This window comes from Cyprinodon variegatus, unplaced genomic scaffold (genome assembly GCF_000732505.1).
Source record: "Cyprinodon variegatus isolate N-32 unplaced genomic scaffold, C_variegatus-1.0 Scaffold14, whole genome shotgun sequence".
NCBI lineage: Eukaryota > Metazoa > Chordata > Actinopteri > Cyprinodontiformes > Cyprinodontidae > Cyprinodon > Cyprinodon variegatus.
In genome coordinates, this window is record NW_015150467.1 from 1,050,627 (window position 1) to 1,072,050 (window position 21,424).

A 21,424-nucleotide genomic window follows, 5' to 3' on the forward strand; every position below is an offset into this window, starting at 1 on the left:
TGATACATGTGAAAAACTTGTAAACTTGCAAATGATCAAAGCCTGCCACACATTTAAGATTCTTATGTCAAAAATACCATGTAGTCTTTTTTATATAACATCACCGTTATAGGCTACACATAAAATCTGGATCCAATTAGTGTGGTTGTAATGTGACAAAGTGAAAAAAGTTAGGATATGAATGCCTTTTGCTAGACGATGTCTAACTTACAACCCTTCACCAGAGTGTGTTGGCTGAGCTTAATTACATCCCTAATGTTTAGTGTTTATTTTTATCTAAGCCATTTTTTTTTTAATAGTAGTGTTAAAGTTCAGTAGCTCAAAGCTTGTTGTCTTGGACATAATTCACTGTCTGCACCTTAAAAGATTTTGGAGTTAACTTTGTTCATCCAAACACACCAAACAAAATAAACACTGTATCATCCTCGCATATTTTCTTCAGCCAATGTCACACAGAAACACAAGCAGTAACAGGCAGCTATGGATTCAAAAAAAGGCTGCAAAATGTTTTCACTTAGTCACTCTTTGTTAACATCTAAAGGTTGTTTTTGATAATCCAGGAAAAAAAAAGAAAAAAGAAGTGAATCACAGCACAGGTAAGTCTGACTTTTCTACATGCGTACCAATGACACATTCATTCACCGGGAGCTTTTTGAGAAAAGAAGTCAAACATTAATCTTACACTCGTCGAGCTGTATAAAGTGCTTTGAAAAAGGCAGCAGTATTAAAAAGGCACTAATAAAAAATAAAGATTAGCACTATGATTGTATTTGAAGGCTGATAAGTTTCCAAGTTACAGTGACATTCTCTGGAGAGGTAAAGTTTACCCCTGAAGTACCACTCTCAGGCAGATATATATATATAAAAAAAAAACAACATGCCAAGGTAGCATTTGAATTTGTTTCTCCTCAGCATATTTAGGCAAAAAAAAAAAAAAAAAAACATTTGGGAGATGTGAAAATAAAACCCCAGCCTAAAACAATATCTATTAAAGAAAGCAGAGATTAATGAAAAAAAAGTAATATTTCAACTTTAGTATCTGAAACTGAAAAGGCACAGTGTTAGTAGAAGCATACGTCTAAAAACAATCGACTTGTTTGGTTCTGTATTTTGGTTGATGTCAAGAATTAATATGGAATAAAACATCCTTAAAAGAAAAATGAGTCTAATTTATATGACCATCGATGGCCACTACAGCAGGATGGTAGACAACAGCAAACCGTCCCCAGTTATTTCTAAGGGGTTCTTCTACCGTACCACAGAAATTTGGGCCAGTGCATAACTAAACATGAATGGGAAGATTAAAATGAATGCTGCTAAATTTAACCAGTTTAATGTGATTGAACCTACATTTTAAACACGTCAAAGGCTTTAGAGTGGTGTTTTATGTGCAAAACAAGAGCAATGGCTGAACAGCACAAACTTATGTTTTTAGGAAATATCCTCTGTAGAAGATAGCTGTAAATAAAAACACATGAAACTTACTTGTCGATACTCATGCTTGTGTAACATGCATTTAAGAATCTGTGTGCGCGCCGATAAACTGCTGTAAGGGTGGGCCAGGTGTTTCCCTGCCCCTTTTGACCTGAGCAACATTTATTTCGCCACACGTCCACATCTGTACAAAGAAATCTGGGAAGTAGTGTCCCAAGCAGAGACGGAGCAAAACCAGTACTCTTTCCTGCTGTGGGGCTTTGCAATATAAAGTGACTCATTGGCAGAGAGGGCTTCTAAGAGTAGGAAAGGTGCGAACCGTTGGATATTTGTGAGGTGACGCTGGAACTCCTGCTCATACCCTGCTCACTGTGCCCCCCCATTGCCTGAGGGCTTCGAGAAAGCAAGCCTCCACCATGGGATTGGCTCCAGGACATCTGTCCCCTTCCTCCCGGTGAGCCCTGTCCCCAGCCTTGCTGCATAGGTGACCCTCCTGGACTGGAAGGATAGTGGTGATGGCTGCCTCTGTTATTAGAGCCTAAACCTAAACTGCGGCTGCTCCAGCGCGACCCTTGGGAGCTCGAAGAGGGACGCAGCAGCTGATGCTGGCTGTACCCTCCTGGTGACCCGGGAAAACTGTTGCTGAGGGCCTCTGGGGAGATGTCTGCTAGCACCATGTTGCTGAAGCCCAGGCGCATACTCTCCGAGTCGAAGGCCTCTACTTCTCTGGCTTGGCGCTCAAACAGGTGCTGAATTCGTTCTGTGCGTTCGTTTTGTAGGGACTGCATTTCTTCCTCAATCTATAGGAAAAAAATCAAGAGAGAAAATTATCTGCAGGTACAAGAGTAATAAGTTCACAAATGGAAATTAGCTGCTGTGACTGGCAAATAATGATAATAAAGCATAAACATATGCTAAACAATCTTTCAGTGCAAACCAATTAAATGATTTGACTGCATAATTTAACAAAATATCTAAATAATATCTAAAAATATCTATAAAATATAGGGCTGGGCGACATATAGAAAAAAAGCTTATTGATAAAAAAAAAATGCATATTGATCGATATCGATAATTATTGAAAAGATTTGAAACCCTATTTTATGTGCAGCTCTGCCTGGACTTTTTATGATATTGCTAAATGATTTAATTTTAATAAAGAACACAAACACAGACTTCCAATTAAGTATTTATTTAACCAACTTTTTTAACCATAACAATTGTTTTAAAGAAAAATAACTTAAGAGACCTGACTTATGATATTAAATACTGACAAAGAATAAACTAAAGTGACCAGAAAAGTGACCAAAATAAATATAACAAATAAATAAATAGAATACCCTATTTGGGTGGGAATAGTACACCACCAGCTTGTGGTAATTAAAAGATTGTAGGACTAGGCTACCATGTGAACTCCACTCAACAAGAACAAAAACCCAAACAAAAATCAACTCACCCTTTAGCCTAGCATTTCTATGGGGTATTTTTTCTCACCTCTATTCTTCTAGAGGTGCTGCTGGCACCTCGTTATGGTTCAGCTTAGGTTCCTGCTTTAGGCCCCGTCCACACGAAGCCGAACCCTGGCCTAAACGCACAAATTTTTCACCAAACCAGCCTCTCATCCATACGAAGCCGGCATTTCGGGGGTCTGTAAACAATCTTTTTTTTTTTTTATCAGGCCTTCAGAGTGGGAAGATTTTTAAACGCCGTTTTCGCGTTTCCATCTTTAAGCTCTAACCGCATTTTTTTTTTTTCACGCATGCGTCATAGCACTGCCTCTAAACACGCATGCGCGACACAGTATCACAACAACAGTGGCGCCGTACAACAGAATCTTCTTCTTCTGGAATATCTCCAGGAAGAACAGAGCAATATCGACGACATAGTTCAGCACCTGAATTTCACTGAACCACGAAAATGGACCCGCAGGGCAACCATGTATAAATATTAGTGCGCATGCCCAACATTTCCTCGCCTATTTTTGCTTTGGCACCACAGCGCCACTTACAGGCCTGGCATACATTTTGCAGCGTTTTCATGCATTCGTGTGGACGATCACATTTATTTTACGTCTCCGTCTTTAAGACAAACGTTCTGGAAAATATTAGCATTTCGTGTTCGTTTTGACTTCGTGTGGACGGGGCCTTAACCTGAGTTACTTTGAAGTTTCTGGCCCCTCAGCATTTTTCTCTCAATTGTTAGAACTACGTGGGAAACTGCCCAGAACTGAAAATATATTATATATATATATTTTCCAGAAATTCCGGAAGATTCCTCGGAGGAGAGCCGCGTCGGGGCCTACACAGCTCGTACTCCTGCGGGTGTGAGCGGCTGAGATGATAAATAAATAAAAAGCTGGTTGTGTTATCAGACTTCGTTTTCACTGGTTCCCTACACATTTTACAGGTGACTGTGGTTTGTTTTTTGTCCGACTTGGAATGACCGAAATACTGCCAAACTGGCAAACTACAAAAACCCTTCTTTGGAACAATTTCCTCCGCCTCTCCTTGCTGCAACATCTTCATGTGCTCTGTGTTGTGGTTTGAGAGGGCGGCGCTTTGTGACGGCGTGCCTGGGTCCGCGATTGCGATTGGTTTAGGAAGTAGTGACTAGCATAAACCTACATGATAGGCTACAATGAGAAGGAAGGAAAACTGCGTTTCTTTATCGAACTTTTATCGACTCTCTTTTTTTCTATTGCGCCACACGTCTATCGATCTAGACGTGATCTATATATTGTTATTGAATTATCGCCCAGCCCTAATAAAATACACCTTTTTTTTTCCAACACAGAAAGAGTCTTTGGATCCACACTCTTTACATACATGGAAGTTGAATCTGTGGTTGCCGATACCACGGCAATACCATAAAAATATGAAGCTCCATAAAAGTAAATAAGTCAATAGGAGCCCATTTCTCCACAAACAACCAAAATAGCTCATTTTAAATGTTTAACCTTGGGTTTAAAAAGAGCGAAAACCCAAATCTGAGCCATAAGAACATAACAGGCCATGCCATAAGACGAAAGATAAGGAGGCATACAACAGGTTTTGTTTTAGTAGTAAGCTCTTGTTTTCCTACGCAGCAAATGGTTCACATTAGCATGGTGCAAAAACAGGTGGTTTTCAATTCTAGAATCCCCAACCTTCTACTTTTATCAAAACGTCCTCTTTTTCCCTGAAAACATGAACATATAACTTAGATTTCATTAAGCCTACATTGTTAGCCTGGGACTTTCTATCACTTTCTTGCTGGGTGGGCCAAGTTCAGCTCTCCATGTGCAACATAACTACTAAACATTGACAGTATTTTTTGTCTGCTTTTTGTTTCCCTTTTTTTCCCTTAATGCTAGTTTATTCTTTTTTTAAGATTTTACAGCTTTCGACGAACCTTTTGCTCCAGTAGCGCCCTTCGGAGCGACACCCTTTGTTCTAGGTCGTTCTTCTCGCGGTCATGCTGGGCATCTGTCTGCATCTTAATTTTGCTCTGGTAGGCATTGAGAAGCTCCAGCTCCTGCTGCAGCTGGATCTGTAATGCTTGGCCCTGAGATTCCTGAGTCGCATCCAGACGTAACTACAAACAAATAATGACAAAAACTGATATAGACCTTACTGATCATGCAACATTACGACGGTAAAAATGCAATAGATCACATGACTCTACACTTCTAGAATAACTAGACTCACCGCCTGAGATGAGAGCATTTCGTTGATGGACTGGTCATACTGCTCTGCTAAAATGGCAAGTTTGCGATGCTGCTCCTGCTTCAACCTTTTAAGGACAGCTTTGTGCTCTGATTTTGGTGTGGTCTCCAACAGGTGGTTTCTCAATGCTTTATACTGCCGGGTCTGGATCTTACATGTGTCTTGAAACTGCTTTTTGATCTGGAGCTCTTTGGACTTAAGAGAATAGGAAAAAAAAATAGGAATTAATTCAATAATATATGTACATCAACACCTCAGAAAATAGAATTAGGATACAGAACAAGACAAGATTTAGTTTAGTTAATCCTATTCGTAAGAATTATTAATATTGGTCAAAAACAAACCTTGAGGCTCTTGGGTTGCTGACGGACCTCCATGGCATGTTTGCGTCTAAGCTCACGATCTCTCCGCTTGTTATACTCCTGCTGATTGGTGAGCTCCGTCTGATGCTGGAGGCGGATCAGCTCGACCCTCATCTTTTGGATGGTGTTGAGCTGGCGGAACTGCAGCTCCTGCATGGACTCATGGTGCCGGAGAAGCATAGCGTGCTCCAAGTCCTTCTGGGTCTGACGCTTGTTTAACTCCTATCACCAAAAACAGAGGAAATTACTAGAAGAACAAGGAAAAACAAACAAACATACTTTTCAGTTAGTGTCATATTAAAGTTTAGCAGTTCTGACCTCCCGTAAATGCTGCTGTTCAATTTTATGTCGTTCCATCAGGATTCTTCTTTTGAACCTGCGGCACTCCAGCTCCAGATACTGCCTCTGTCTGCGTTGCAGGTTGGCCTCTTCTGCTGCTTGGAGGTTTTGAAAGTTCTCTTTCTGCTTAGACAACCACTCCTGCTTTTCTTTCTTGGGTGTTGATTGGTTTTCATTAAAAGCCTAGGAGGAAAAAAAAAACAAAACAAAGATGTTTCACCTACCTAAAGCTAAATTTGTTTCAATTACCCATTGAAAAAAATTTGTAGGAAAAGATTATGATGAACTTCCTAACCTCTTTCAGTTTCTCCTTGTGAAGCTTGTATTCCTTCTTTTGTGATTCAAGGAAGCTGCTCAGTTCTTTTTTCTGTTGACTCTGGATATGATGTTGGAACTTCTTTTCATCGTTGCTAAATGTTTTTGCCTAATGAAAAAAAAAAAGTACCAATTTCAGCTGATCAATACAAAACAATGGCCAATTTATAAGCATCTGTTGGATCACACGTTAATACAAGTTTCCAGAATTAATATTTCCAGGAGAGATGGAATAGAGATACTAATATGAACTTTTGTTTTAGTCGTTGCCATCAAAATAGGAGTTAGATAAGCAACATGCAACTCTAACTGAGCCACTACCTCTAATCATGAAAGTCCAACTGATAAAAAAAAGATTTGGTTGTAAACAAAATTTAAAATATCAAACATGGATAAAGATACAAAAATAGGGAGGATCCTTTTAATATAAAAATATAAAGCAAAGAGAGTTAGAAGCAACAGTTGAAATTGTGTTATTTTACATGTAAACTGGCTGAGGTGGAGCAAAGCAAAGGTTCTCAGGTACTGTTAAAAATATTGGTTATTGATTCCTTACATATGGTTTGGCAATATATCATTACATAGGCCTTTCATATCAGCTGAAATCAATAATTATTCATTAGAACTTTTTTTTAACCTTTATGAAATAAGTATAAATGGGAAAAAATGTATGTAAGCCTAACTGTATATAGACATAACCGTTAACCTTTTCACCAAAAAAAAGGTCAGCCAGTCTTATGACCAACTCTGCCTAAATCCTCCAGAGTCCCATGTGGTTCTGAAATATTCTGTGAAAATATTGAACATTTTATATGCTGTATCTTATACTGGTATCGATCAGGTGCCTATCTAATATATAATTGATCTTGATTTATTACCCAGCTCTACCCTCACATGAACCCTTTTACAAATTTCAAAAAATATTACAGCAAGTCATTGCTAACTCATTCTAAGATTGATTCTATCAATGAAGAGGATCTTCTTGAGCTTTCCATATCGCGTAATAGTTTGATGATAAACAGGCTGCCAAACAGCTGATTTAGGACTAGCTCACTAGTTAGTGTTTACAAAACAAAGTCATAGTAAGTCTAACTTTTTTTTTCTATTAACATACTAACCGATAGATCAAGAACTCCACCTAAAAAATATCCTAACCAGCGGTATAAGAGGTTGTTTCTGGCTGGCATCCACTATACTATCAAAAAGACATTATAATCATACCAGTACTTTGTTTCCTTAAAACATAACAGGCATAGAAAGCCTTAAAGAACAGTGCTTCTTATAACATTTATTGATTTCAAAGCAGTTTGTAATAATTATAAAATGATTAAGTAGAAATATAGAGCACTGCCCTAATATAAAAGCTGCAGAAGTGTAAAATAGTGAATAGAGTATGGGACTGATGAAGTATCATCAGAACTCAAAAGTCTGAAACACCCTGTAACTTCAGGAGTTGCTAACAGTTCTCTCATGCGTGTGTTGAAAACCTACATCTTTATCCATGGATGCTTGGTGTTTCTTGACCAACTTTTCCAACTCTTGAGCAAAGTTATTCCTCTGGGTCTCCAGCTCCTTGTCCAGTCGAACCCTGTGCTCATCGATTTCAGTCTTCAGCTTGTTTTCCAGAGCTAGCAGTTGTTTCTGATGCTGTCGTCTCATTCGCTTGTAGCCTAGTATCTGCTCTCTTAGTTCAGATTCCTGCTCATGCTCTTTCATCTGGCGTGTAAGCTGAAAAACCCAAGAAGCGGTTTTTAATTAGCGTCATAGAAACACATTTTTTAGATGGAAAAACAAACTGTAAAGTTGCAATTCCATAGTGACTGCAAATGTGGATCACTAGTTTGCTTTACTCGGATTATTAATGTCTTGTTTTATCTTTGTTGCCCTCAAAAACATAACCAGCACATATGCAGATGAGATCACAAGTCTCGTATATTGCAATAGACATGCTACATTATTATATTCAGAAAAAGATTATTCTAACAACAATGCTTTAAAGGGCATCATTTAATATTATATAAATTTAGACTCATTCACATGATTAGTATGAAAACAGTCCACTGGCAAATCAGAAAAGTGCAAAAACCACAACAGTCAGAGCGGAAGATTCATATGATCAGCTTATAGCAAACTGTACTGGATTATAAATGACCTAAATACAAAGTATTTATGATCAAACCCGTGCTGTACTTTTCCTATTAAAGGGTAGCGGTTAGTAATAAAATAAATCCACTGTTAGGATAGCCTATGGCTGTTAAAACTATAAATATAAACTGTGAGAACCTACTCAGCTGACCCACACGGTTTACATTTGATCATTGCTGCACTTTAGAAACGGAAATGCCATGAAAGCTGTACAAAATTACATTTTGATTTGTATACACAGACTGTATACAAAACACATTTAATGACAATAAAAGTTGTCAAGTCCAAGTCTCTAATTCTAAAATTAGCAAATAAACTAGAAGTAAACAGGCCAGATTATATACAGGGTTAGACACATGCTTCATTTTTACCCTCATATTGTTTATGTGCTACATTCACTATCCAGGGATAGAGACTAAAGCTAGCTCGGGGTAGCTATAGAAGCTAACTGCGGAGGAACAGAGGAGAACAGTGGAGAGACAGAACACTGAAGGAGAGGGAGAGACTATGGCTGCCCAGGAGAAGGACAGTGGTAACTGCAGGGAGATGAGTATGGTGGGGAAAAATGGATTGAAGCCAAGTGTTTCTAATATCAGAGATGTTAGAGAAGAATTCCATTAATATCTGATGGGGACATCCCTAGTTATCAATAATTATCAATATTAGTTGGAGGTGTAAGTAACAGTGCAAATTCTTTGGGTTCATTTCCACATCCCTAGTAAGGATAGAGAGTATTTTACCGCTGAAGCTGTACGTATAGTTGCAAAGTCTTCACGGTTTCGTCTAGGCCTTTGAGTTTGCGCAGGAGGAGATTGTGGCTCGGTTGTGGTTCTGCTGTGAGGCTCCGACTCCTCATTACGCATCTCTTGTTCCTGAAAAAGAAGCAAACTTGTCAAGCTAAAAAAAAAATACACATAAACGCATTAAAACAACAGCGCTGTTATGATGAGGGGAAACACTGGTACACAGCACAGTGGGACATTAATCTTACAGGTTTGAGGTTTATCACCGAGCTGTTGGACATCACCGTGCCGTCTCCATCCATGTCCGGCTCGCTCTCGTCATCGCCTGCATCAGTTAGACTGTTGACGGAGCTGCTTTGGGAGCTGGCACTGATAGACATACTGGGTATGGACTGGTTGCTGCCAACACTGTTCACTGTGCCCGTCCTACTAACACTGTTCTCTGGCTCCTGCACATACGGTTCAAGAATCAATAAAAGGGTAAAACAACGAAAAAAATATAGCTTTATAGAATAAAAGGTAAAGAGACAGACCTCATCTTCATCTTGTGCCTCGGCTGTGGAGCCATTGTGGGCTTCCTGAAACAAGATCTTCTTCACCTTACGAGACTGCAGATTGTCTAGTTCCCTCACTGCATCTTTGGTCCGATTGATCAGATCTACTAAAACTGATTCTGGTCGTTCGCGCTGGATAAATGCATGCTGTGAGCCAAAAAAGAAATCAAAGATTAATGTCGAACCTTTGTTGAAGTTAAAAACAAACTGACCATAAAGCTAAGAAGAATCTTTAAACTTCCCACCTTTAGGAGCTCCTCAGAGGTTGGCCTTTCCTGAGGAAGTTTTTGAAGACAAGAATCTACAAATTTTCGAAAATAATCCGTCCTACAGCAGAGTGAAAGAAATATAATAAAATGACAGAAAGCTTAGATTATAGTACATTACAGAACATCCTGTTTTGAACCGCTGCAGAAACAAACTAATTTCTCTTACCATTCACTGGACTGCAGGGCAGGGCTGTCATTCTGTGCAATATGATATAAGGCACTCATTGCATTCATGTTGAACAGGGGAGGCTTCCGCTCAGCTAAAATCAAAAAAGAAAATCAAATTAGGCAAAATGGATGCAAGCCATGAAAAAATGGTTAAAATACAAATACGGAGGCCGTTTCTATGCAGTATATTTCAGTGATCATCGATTGATTGATATTATTTACACAGATTTTGGTACACCCAAATTTGTTATAATAAATTTTTTAAACTTGGATAAATCCAACAAGTTTCTTAATTTATCTGGGAATGCATAATCAAGACACATATATGCAGGAGGAGTATTCAAGAATTTATAGGCTGAATAAACACAAACAAACATAAATGCTTGGTGCCATCCACACCTTTAGAATCCGTGGTTTACCAGGTAAAAGGAATGCAGACCAAGTACATGCCTGTGCACGGAAACCTTTAGAAAGTTATGTATGAACAAAGTCACATCAGTGGCAGCAATGCTTGGAAAATAGTTCTGCTGTAAAAGGAACCAGTCAAGTGACAAAGTAATGTTGATTGAGTGCAACATTTGAACACTGAAAAAGGTAATCCTTGTAAAAGCGACATACCTAATTCAATGCAGGTGATTCCCAAAGACCAGATGTCCACCTTTCCATCATACTGACCCTCATCCATGGCTAATATAACCTCAGGGGCCATCCTGGGAATAAAACATAATGCAATCTAAGATAATTATGTAAGCAAAAAGCTCAATTTTAAAAAGACAGACAAGGAAGAACAAACAAGAAAAAAAAAAAAAAAAAATCACAAATACTTAAACTTTTACTAGATATACTGTCGCATCTCAGTGTGCATCTTAAATTAGCATTGAAAAGTTATTTTTTTTATCCAATGTAAAATTCAAAACGCGAGTACAATTTAGATGGTATTTAAAGTTTTTATTGCAGTTATTGTAACTTTGATGAATTACGGCTTCCAATTAATGTGACACCTTGACAAAAGAAGGTTGGACACTAAACATCACAGCTAAAGATGCTGGCTTTTCAGAGCGTTCTCTTCACAAACGTATTGTAAAAAAGTTAAGTGAAAGAAAAACCTGTTATAGAAAATCATGCACAAGCAACATGGATAAATGTTGCCTTAATCAAAGCCATAAAATATTTAGGGAGCATCTGGAATATCGGAGTAGATGGAATAAGTGGACTTTAAGCCAAATATATCCAGGCCATTGGTTACAACAAATAAGCTAATCCTGCACCAGACTTTTACTCATTGGTACCAATAAAAACTATTAAGCAGCCCATGTTTTCTTTATGAAAATGTTTTTGTTGACCTCCTCAGTGCACCCCTTTATCTTACCCAACCACCATTGGATGCAAGGGATGGGGATAGATGGATTTTATTCTTGTTAAATTTCCTAAAAGATTTATTTTTTAACTAAATTCTATTCATTAGATGCCCCTGTGCATGCCTGTTTACTTACCAATATGGTGTCCCAACAAATGAATTTGCTGGACAAGCAATGGAGGCCGATCCAAAGTCTGCTAGTTTCACTTGACCTGGTTCTGTCAACAGTATGTTTCCTGCCTTGATGTCTCTGAAACATACAGGAAAAAAGTTCAAGTTTTCCTGGAATGGGAGAAACAAGTGTTAACACGGAAGTTTGCTTGAAATACGCTTACCGGTGAATCATGTTGTGGGAGTGGAGATAAGCCAATCCTTGAAGAGCACCATGAGTAATTGCGGCTATTTCAACTTCTTCTAGGGGTTTCTTGTGAACTAAAAAAGAAATCATGAGGAAAGCATGAGGAAATTATGGAAAATGTGCATAGGTGAAACAAAGTTCCCGTGTACTGTCAGAGTTTACTCACCTTCTAACAAATCTGAAGCTGAGCCAAGACAGTACTCCATTACCAGCTGTTGGGGAGAGAAAAGAAAAAAAAAAGCTCTTTTCATCTCTGTTCAAAAACTTTAAGCTTCAACTAATAAATCTTTTGATCTTGCGTTAAATTTTGAATCAAAATGATCACAATATTGTCCATTCCTTGTTTTTCTTGTATTATTTTTGGCATGTTAGGATTTTCAAATATACTCTTATTTTTTAGTTTTTCATGACCCTCCCACCAGGAGGAGGCCCAGGGGAGAGTCCATGATTTGGTGGAGAGACTCTTGGCTAGTCAGGGAACTCCTCAGGCTTCCCCCAGATGAGCTGGAGGAGGGAAGTCTGGGAGGCTCTCCTGAGATTACTGCCACTGTGACACAGTCCGGGATAAATGGATGAGTTTTTTTTTTGCCGTTTTTGTTTTTGAGTGGGATATAAAATCATAGGCTCTATCTAAACATATCAGATTAGAGCACCTAGATACTGTTTCTAGCAACAATTCTTTCTCCTTAATGTGGCCAACTTGAAGAACACTATCGGAAAAGTACTCTAGACTGCTGTGCAGCAAGCCTTCAGCCTTGCAGACATCATTACACAACAGAAATCACATGGATGATGCTAGTCAAACTGAAACCACAGAAAACGAAAACAACTACAAAAATACAAGTTACACAAATGTATTAATCTGTGTGACATTCATGCATCACATAAAGTACATGTGAAGCAATAATGTTCTCTGGATCTCTATTAGGCGTTTTGTGTTTATACTCTTCAAAGCTCCTCAGTGAGGGACCTCATGAGCTCCTTATGATTAAGGATCTGTGATAGGAATCCTACAGGCTCCTTTTCCTACCTCCTTCTTTACAGTCAGCACTTATGGGGACCGTTGATGCACCAGTGTTTTGGCTCATTCATTTTAACTTCTTATTTTTCCTAAAATTACGTATTAGCACCAAGGACAATCCCATATCGCAATATAGTTTTACTCAATACTAGTGACACGACTTTTACACACATTTCTGATATTTTAATAACATTGTACGATTATAGCATTTGTCACCATCTTACGTTCTGTGTTTTATGTGCTTTGATTTTTAAACCAATAATTACTACATGTTAAATTATATTGGAAACTTGTTAGAATATTGTAATAAGTGGGCATTTTTTGCAGTCTTTCTGATGTTTACATTTGGTTTATATCAATACTGTAATTACTGTATATCGTATTGACTAAAAATAATAAAGATATTGTGATATAAGCTTCTATCTTCCAGCTTTAAAAGGTGATGGAAGGGGAGGAGGAAACGAGGCACGACAGTAAAGCAGGAACCACTAAAAAACAAAACGAAAAGAAATGCCAAATAAAGACCAAGCATTGAAGGACTGGGTTGGCAATGGGTCTCTGCTACTGCAACCCAAATTATATTAGACCAAGAGCAAAATAATGGGTAGAATGAGGGGAAACCCCACTGTGTGTGTATTTGGATTGTCCCTTTTACAGTTAGCCTTGGCTCAAACCTATTGGCTCTTTAAGACTTAGGACCTATTGATGCCCAACGCACAGTTAACAGGTTAAATTAAAGTATTGGCAAAATATTTCTAATTAAAAATTTTTTTCATAATTAAGGTATCTGGTAACTTTTCATTATGGCTGATGTTAATGTTAATAGAAAAGCTTACCCAAGCAGTATGCTCTCTCAGGTAGCATCCTTTGTACTCTATACTGTTTGGGTGCTGTATTCTTCGCAGGAACTTCACCTCCTTGATTATATCTTGCCATTTCTGTGAAATCAGCATGAATAGCAAACAAGAAAGAAAAAAAATCAGAGAACCAACATATTATTTCACAAAAGATGCCATTCTGTTTTACTGGGTTGAATTCATCAAAGTCATTCCCCCAGAAAGCTCAGAAAGAAATTTTACCAATAAAGAAAAATCTTTAACCTTACTTCATTTAAGAAAACATAATGGTTTGAGATAAATGTATTACTTCTGCATACTACTGTGACAAAGTATGATTACACGCCTGTCAAAACTATCTACATTTGAATGTAACTTTACATGTGCAACTGTTTGGGTAAACTTATTAAGGCATCACATCTAAATATTACATTGTTTTGTTTTTTTCACTATTCTGTTAAATCTTAAAGAGTTTGCATTTTCTAAAGACAAACAAAGTACTTTTAATACAATATTCTTATAATGTGAACTGCTGCAGCACTACAAGATAAAGAAGCTAAGTATACTTAAATTTGTTTCTATCCAAGGAAAAACTTGATTTAAAATCTGAATAAAAAAGTTGCTTAAACAGAATGTTGAGTTGCCTAATGATAATTTTTCTTGCCATAGAATCTGTAACTTTCTACAAACTGCAGATAAATACTTACTGGAATAACATAAACCATTGGGTAAGCTAAAATGAAGAAAAGTCAGATTTTAAGCCTGTCCCACACATTCTGACTTCATTTCATTATATATAAATATATGTTTTGACTTTAACAATGCCAGTCAATGCTGCAACTCTAAATGGTTGAGACAGACTTTAATAATCTCAGGGACAGATCTGCACAGATGATTTTATTATGAAAAAGGTTTGGAAAGGCAAATATACCTCATTGGACTGTTTCCCACTGTAGGACATCTTCTTGATGGCCACCACATCATTTGTCCGCACATCACGTGCCTGGGAGGTGAAAATAACTGATTAGAATTTTAAGCGGTTTTACTACAAAATTTTCTTTGTTGGACTGAATGAGAACACTTGTGCTGTCAGACTTTTGTAAATTCTACATTTTATCTGTATGCATAGAGGCAAATTGCAAAATGTATTGTCTTAAGTATCAAAACAACAGTTTGCTACTGAAGCATTAAAACAAAAACATATGATGTTCTGATCATGAAAAAAGTATAATCTAAAAATCTGGTAGAATCGTTAGAAATAAATTTACACTTACATTTTTTAAACAAAGAAAGTCTTTTAACGCTAAAGTTCCAAAGTATTGCTGAAGAACTGAACTACAAATTCATCTATAAAGATACACCTGAAAAGCTGCAAACTTTTTTTTTTTTATTCAGTAACTGAACAAAGTTCCTGCATAATATTTGATAGCAGCAATAGATTTAATTCCAAGAGCAAATTAATTTAAATGAAATCATTTCCATTTATGTATGACAAAATATTTCTGAAACCTTTATATAAACCGTTTTGTAGAAAACAAAATTAACAACACAAGACAAAAGAAAAAAAAATACTAGAGGTCAACTGATAAAGTTTTAAGACTAATAGCAATTATTTTGACATCAGTCTTTACGACCCCAAATATCTACTTCTGATATTTTTGGCTGATTATTGAAGCCCTTAATGCTTTTTCTTCCTCCAATTATGTGACAAAAGTGACAATGACGAAAAATGTTACATACATTATAAAGTTAGACAAAAATAAATAAATAAATAAATAAAAAAAAAATAAGAAGAAAGACATTTGTAAACCATTTAAAACAAAAGGATATGTAATGGACTAGCAATGTATGCTCTTTACAGGATCTCAACATGCCTGCTTAGTGCTCTAATTATTTGAAATAAAAATGCATACATCAGCCAATACCTAGAAAAGAAAAAAAAATATCGGCTGATGTATCTCTCCATCAATCTACACAGAAAGCTGCTTCTCTGTGTGTTTATACTAAAGCTGAAACAACTAATCAGATTAGTCGAGAAATTATTCGAGATTGAGAAAATTGTCAAGAAATCAAGCATTAAACATTAAATATTCTTCACTGAAGTATACAGACCCTAAAATATTTACTTAAAGAGCCCCCATTAAATAGCAATAGTACACAAATAGCGCAGTACAAAATAAAAAAAAAACTATTTTGCATTTAAAATAAAAAAATCTTTCTGAACTCTAAAAATCCTTTGTCTAGGATTCAAGTGACATTTATTTTTATAACCTCAGATTTGTTTGTTTTTAGTTTCCAATGTTTTTGCCAATTTTAATGCTTTTAAATGTTGACTTTTTTTTGTTTTACTTCAAATGCTATTATTGGTATATTAACTTACTTATACTAATTTTTTTTGTTTTGTTTAATCGATGAGTAAAATGATTGACAGCTGCAGCCTTAGGTTACAAAGAAATAAAAGGGTTTTGCTTTTGATGCATTTGATGAACAGCGATTGAAAGAAAGTAATAAATGGAAAATTAGTGGGTTTGATTAACAGACAGGAGCATCATTACATATACAGTAAAATACTCACAAAATATACAGCTCCAAAGCTACCATGTCCAATTTCACTTAGATCTGTGTAGAGCTTCTCTGGATCCTCCCTGAAGAAGAGTTCTGCGATTTCGGGGTCCTTCAGGTTCCCCGCCCGGCTATTATTGGGCATAATGAAGGGTTGGGGGCAATGCCGTCGTCGCCAGGAACTATCTGGGTCTGCGACAGCGACGGAAAAGCCCCCTGTGACGACTCATCTGCAGGACAGTGATTTCATATGTATTCTGAGCTGCAAGGCAAAGAGAAACAAAACTGAATGTCAGTTTGGATTAATTTAATACACGATAGATAGTTAATTCTGATCAATTAAAAACAACTTTCAAGCAACTTCCAGCAGAAAAATACCTGCCAAAACATAACCGAAGCAAATTGTCACTGCTAGTACAAAACATTGAATAGTAAGTGCCTCCTTTTATACCTGAAAAAAATCTGATCAGAAATTACCAAAACTGTTGAAGAGGAGGGGAAGAAGGAAACCATCATTACCCAACACAAGTACTATTAAGGCCTGAACAGACAGGTTGCGTAAGACTTTTCAATCTCCAATCCGATTATTTTTTTCATTACACTTACCTGATCTTTCTGCCCCTTGTCAATTTTATTTGTTGTGATGCTCAAAGATCAATATTTTACTGTATCGTTTTTCTGTCCTCCTAAAGCCCCCCCCAAGGAGATTGATAAACTGCGGTTTCTGACCCTCATTGTTTTAGCGAGGCTCAAAGATGATCACGACTTTATTCATTTTCTGTCCTCCTGAACTCATATCGTGTGTCAAGTATTACATTTTTTTTATGTTTCATTGATTGTTTTTGCAAGAGTCTGTCCAGCTTAACATATATGCGATGTGCAAACCAGAATCTTTCCCTGTGCAAATAAAAGATTTTAATTAGTATTTTCCCCCAAAAGCGGATGCGTTTTACTATGTGACCACGTCTCTTTTCGTGTCACACCTATAAAATTGTTCCTGAGTTGTTGCGTAGTCCAACTAAAACAGACCTGGGGTCTGTCTCAGTCAGACTTACGCAGGCCCCCTTGCGTAAAATCTTGTCGGGTGTGATCATTCCCATTGACTTTTAATTAGGGGTGGGTATTGCCAAAGAAGTCACGATTCGATTCGAATCACGATTCACAGGCCACAATGCGATTCTATCACGATGCATCACGATACTTGAATTATTGCGATGCATTGCAATATTTTATCCTCCATGTTTTGTTTTTGAATGACTCGGCACAGTATCCCGCAGCCGGAAATGCTTGTGACACAAGGCAGCGTGCGTCAACACATTTGCAGCAACATCTACTGGACTGGAAGTTGTATTACACTTGTTTTTGGCTAATGTTTGCCAACCATTCATGCAATTTTATTTATTTATTTTTTTTAAATTAATAATCGATACTTGGCATCAAGAATCGATGCAGTAGATCACGAAAATTAGAATCACGATGCATCATCATGACGATTATTTTGCACACCCCTACTTTTAATGTGCGCTAAACAACATTTTCTGTCAGACGCAAAATTGGATTCGGTGTGTTCTGGCCTTTAAAGACACTACACATAACTGACATCACCAAATAATCATTCAACTGTCTAATTAAATTGTTAGCTATTAAAATCTAGAACAAAGTTATACAAAATGATTTTCATTTATGTGAAAGATTTTTCATTTGACCATCTGTGAGAAAGCATAAATGCATAAAGAGTCTTCAAGCAGCTAAAGGTATATGATAGGAGGAAAATAAAGGGAAAACAAAAATAAAGGGAAATGAATGTGCGACTTTACAAAACTAAGAGTCAGTACACAGACACTGAAGATTTTAACATATTAAAGAGAACACTGAAAAAACATACAGCTTTTTTTTTTTCATTTTTGACCAGAAGACACACAAGAAATCACTTGATGGGAGTTGCATTAAGTCAGCAGAAGTTCATTCTTAGTAAGGATGGGCTGCATACAGAGGACTCAACTGATGTCCCAAACCCATTCCAAAAGTGGGGGAGGAATTATTAAAACATTTATCCAGTATACATCGCTCTGTGGGTTTAATCAGAGTGCTTAGTATATGGGTTAGAGCTATATTCTATCCAGATCTTTGCTGTTTTGAGGCACTGGAAAACTTTTAACTAAGGGAAAAGAGAAGATTTAGGTGATGAAAACAGCCCCTGATCAAAACGAGCTGATTGTGATATGAAAAGTTATAAAAAACCTGCCACAACGAGAGAAAACATGGTTATTTCACCCTTAAGTAATTTTGTAGTGTTATAATAAATAAATACTTTACTTTCTGCTGCTTATGACGGTTCAAAAGTTGGGCATCTAAAAGTTCTTATCAGAAAAAACCCACCTAAAATATACTATTAGCCAAAGAAAGAAAAAAAGGAAAAGAAAAATTACAGAAACAAATATCATTTCAAGTAGACAACTAGGCTGTCAAGATTAGAAATTCCATTACTTAACTGTTGTTATAACAGCCCTGCTAATGCAGACTGTAAAAGATCGCTGAGGAAAATTTACTGAGTCCATGCTTCTCAGATGATCAGTTGCAAACAGATGCAGAGCTGACGTTAGAGTCACAAGACTTCTTTCCCAGCCCGAGAGAAACAGCCCCCAGTTCCAGCAGACGTCTTTTGTCTCACAACAACACTGAACAACCCACTATTCTACACAGATGCAGCCACAGCCATGAAATAAAACCTCATTACCATATGCAGGGCTGTGCAACTTTATTTCCATTGTCCTTTATAACATTGGTGCTATTCAAGGAGCTTTGTTGTCATATGTCAATATACGGTTTTTTGGAGCACAGAAAAATCGGGGAAAAATGTCCTGGTAACTGATGCCTTCATATACCAGGACCAGCCTTTCAACCGGGACTCACTAAACACTTAAGAATGCAGCAGGACAGGACAACAAAGCTGGAGGGCTGGAATTCCCGATGTATGCTCTCACTACACTGCGCTGCATTTCTCAGCACTTCCTGTTCGTACAGATCTAGCGAGGAAGGAATGGGCCCTAGTAAGAATCTAGACATGTTACATCTAGCATCCCTCACACAAAAGCAAGAACAAACATGCACTGAAAAATTTGACAGTAAAAACAAAACTAATAAAAAAAAAACACCGCAGGGAAGTAGAATAATCCAAATCAGAATCCATTTCAGATCCTAACAATGAAGTTATTGCAGCTTACTGTTGACATTAATGTCTATCATATAATATTTACTAGAACAATTTTTCACAATACACTTGGTACTTAAGCATATACTTAAATACTCTGTGCAATGTCCAGTTTTCATCCCAAAATAGAAGTTGTTTACATTTTCGTTTAACTATTTAACAAAAGATTTTATTCTGGAAAAAATATTGTGATCAGAATATACATATGCTTCAGAGCCAAATATTAGCCGTCGCTGTTTAAATGGTGGAAAATATATTCAAACAGTAATAAAGAAATTGTTAATAGTTAATAAACTTAAAAGTCAAACCTTTTGAGTTTATTACCACACCTATTTTTCTTTTTAATTAGATTAAAAGGACAAAGATTACCACAGAATGTCAGTTTATAAAACGCTAGTTTTTACCTGATTTGGAAATCCAGCTATTGCATTTTAAATTAAAAGTAGAAAGGTTAGGAGATACACGTGGTTTCTAATTTTTACCCATAAAAGCAATCATTTCATTTGAAATCAAACAGAAGACTCATCCACATTACAAAATAAACAAACAAATACAGTTTTCAGTAATTTGCTCTAATTTCTTTCCGCTGTGAAACATGAAAACATTTGGAAATTGGTTTACTTTACTAAAAACTGTTTAAATATTCAAATTATGCTTCATAAGCCCAGGTGATTAGCCTACTGCTAGGGACTTCATCTCTTTTACCTGGGCGTTTCTGTTCATGTCAAAGTGATAACACACTTCCTTTAAAAATCAATTATCAATTTCTACATTGGTTAGTTTCCTGAAAGCAGTCACAACACTACCAGTTATTTGGGTCTGAAATAGATTTTCACACAAAATAACTAAGACCTAAAATGTGTCTTTCATTTTAGCTTATGAAGGCTTCAAATGATTCACAATGTTGTCAAGGTAATGTTAGCAGAAAACTTCACGCTAGCCAAGTTACGTATCTTGGTATAAAATAGTTCAAGCAATGTTCATAACGTGTAAAGAGTTATTTAACAGCTCACAAACGATTGGGTTATACAATTTGGTTCTAAATCATGCAAAAATTCAACCAAAAAAATAAAAATAAATAAATACAAGCTTGATGTTTGCTAACCTAGCTTAGCCGGCTAGCTGAAACTCACCCTGCTGACAGGCCAGCTCTGGGCGATGAGGAGACTGGTGTTCACTTAAAACAGTTTGGGGTTATAAAACACTTTTCCAGTTTCATTCCCTGGATGGGAGTTTTTAATGCGTTGAATCCTCGTGGTTCTTCGCGTTGTCAGCCGATTTCACCCTCCGTACGTCAGTGAAATGAGCAGAGATAGAAATAAGTTAAGTGGGGTGCCACAGTAGCCAGCTCCCACTCCCAGACTAGCTCCAAAGATGGCTGCCGAGCGCACCGCCGCCGCCTCTCTTCGGGAAAAATACGTTGGAGGAGAATAAAAAAAAAAAAAGTTTCAGCAACGCCTAAACACCCTAACCGCAGTATAACGCGAGGTCGTTCAACGAACTGGAGGTTTAATAGACCCCACTGGTAGCTGTAACTTATGTTAAGATCCTCTCTTCGACATGTTTCAAACTGCAGTTCCGCCCTGCCTGTTGCAATAAACTCTCACTGACCCAGGAACATCCACAGGCGGAAACTCTGGAGCACAATTCACAACACAACACCTTTAAAGGTTCGTTCACTTTTAAAATGTAGAATACAAATAAATAACAACACCAAAATAGTAAAACCTACGGAAGAGGAGTAGGTATACTGGAAAAAATTAAAAAACACTTGACTGATTTTAAAATTTCAGTTTAATATGGGGAAAAGTCAGAATTCTGAATTTAATCTCAGAATTCTGACTTTAATCTCAGAATTCTGACTTTAATCTCAGAATTTTGACTTTTTTCCTCAGAATTCTGACTTTAATCTCAGAATTCTGACTTTAACCTCCGAATTTTGACTTTAAACTTAAGAATTTGACTTTAATCACAGAATTCTGACTTTAATCTCAGAATTCTGACTTTTTCTCAGAATTTACTTTTTTCTCAGAATTCAGACTTGTT

At 37.0% G+C, this 21,424-nt stretch overlaps 1 protein-coding gene across 1 annotated transcript; it reads right to left on the bottom strand.

Annotated features, from left to right (window-relative positions):
- Positions 1 to 296: 296 nt before the first annotated feature.
- On the bottom strand, positions 297 to 20,998 carry LOC107090170 (serine/threonine-protein kinase TAO1-like). The gene is made up of 20 exons (XM_015383413.1): positions 20,512 to 20,998; positions 16,181 to 16,429; positions 14,537 to 14,608; positions 13,606 to 13,707; positions 11,915 to 11,960; positions 11,726 to 11,822; positions 11,527 to 11,640; positions 10,652 to 10,743; positions 10,032 to 10,125; positions 9,842 to 9,923; positions 9,576 to 9,743; positions 9,291 to 9,491; positions 9,040 to 9,171; positions 7,646 to 7,882; positions 6,135 to 6,263; positions 5,819 to 6,022; positions 5,483 to 5,722; positions 5,121 to 5,333; positions 4,825 to 5,007; positions 297 to 2,234 (listed from the first exon to the last, which is right to left on the bottom strand). The coding sequence occupies exons 2-20, from the start codon at positions 16,310 to 16,312 to the stop codon at positions 1,731 to 1,733; spliced, it is 3,042 nt and encodes a 1,013-aa protein (XP_015238899.1). The 5' UTR covers positions 16,313 to 16,429; positions 20,512 to 20,998; the 3' UTR covers positions 297 to 1,730.
- Positions 20,999 to 21,424: the final 426 nt, after the last annotated feature.

What these genes read in the sequence shown, in the direction of transcription:
- LOC107090170 (XM_015383413.1), bottom strand. Translation starts at nt 16,312, where the DNA reads ATGCCCAATAATAGCCGGGCGGGGAACCTGAAGGACCCCGAAATCGCA. An exon ending in GTGGGAAACAGTCCAATGAG is followed by an intron (nt 13,708 to 14,536) that starts GTATATTTGCCT and finishes CTGATTTCACAG; the next exon opens with AAATGGCAAGATATAATCAA. An exon ending in CCTCTGAGGAGCTCCTAAAG is followed by an intron (nt 9,744 to 9,841) that starts GTGGGAAGTTTA and finishes TTTGGCTCACAG; the next exon opens with CATGCATTTATCCAGCGCGA.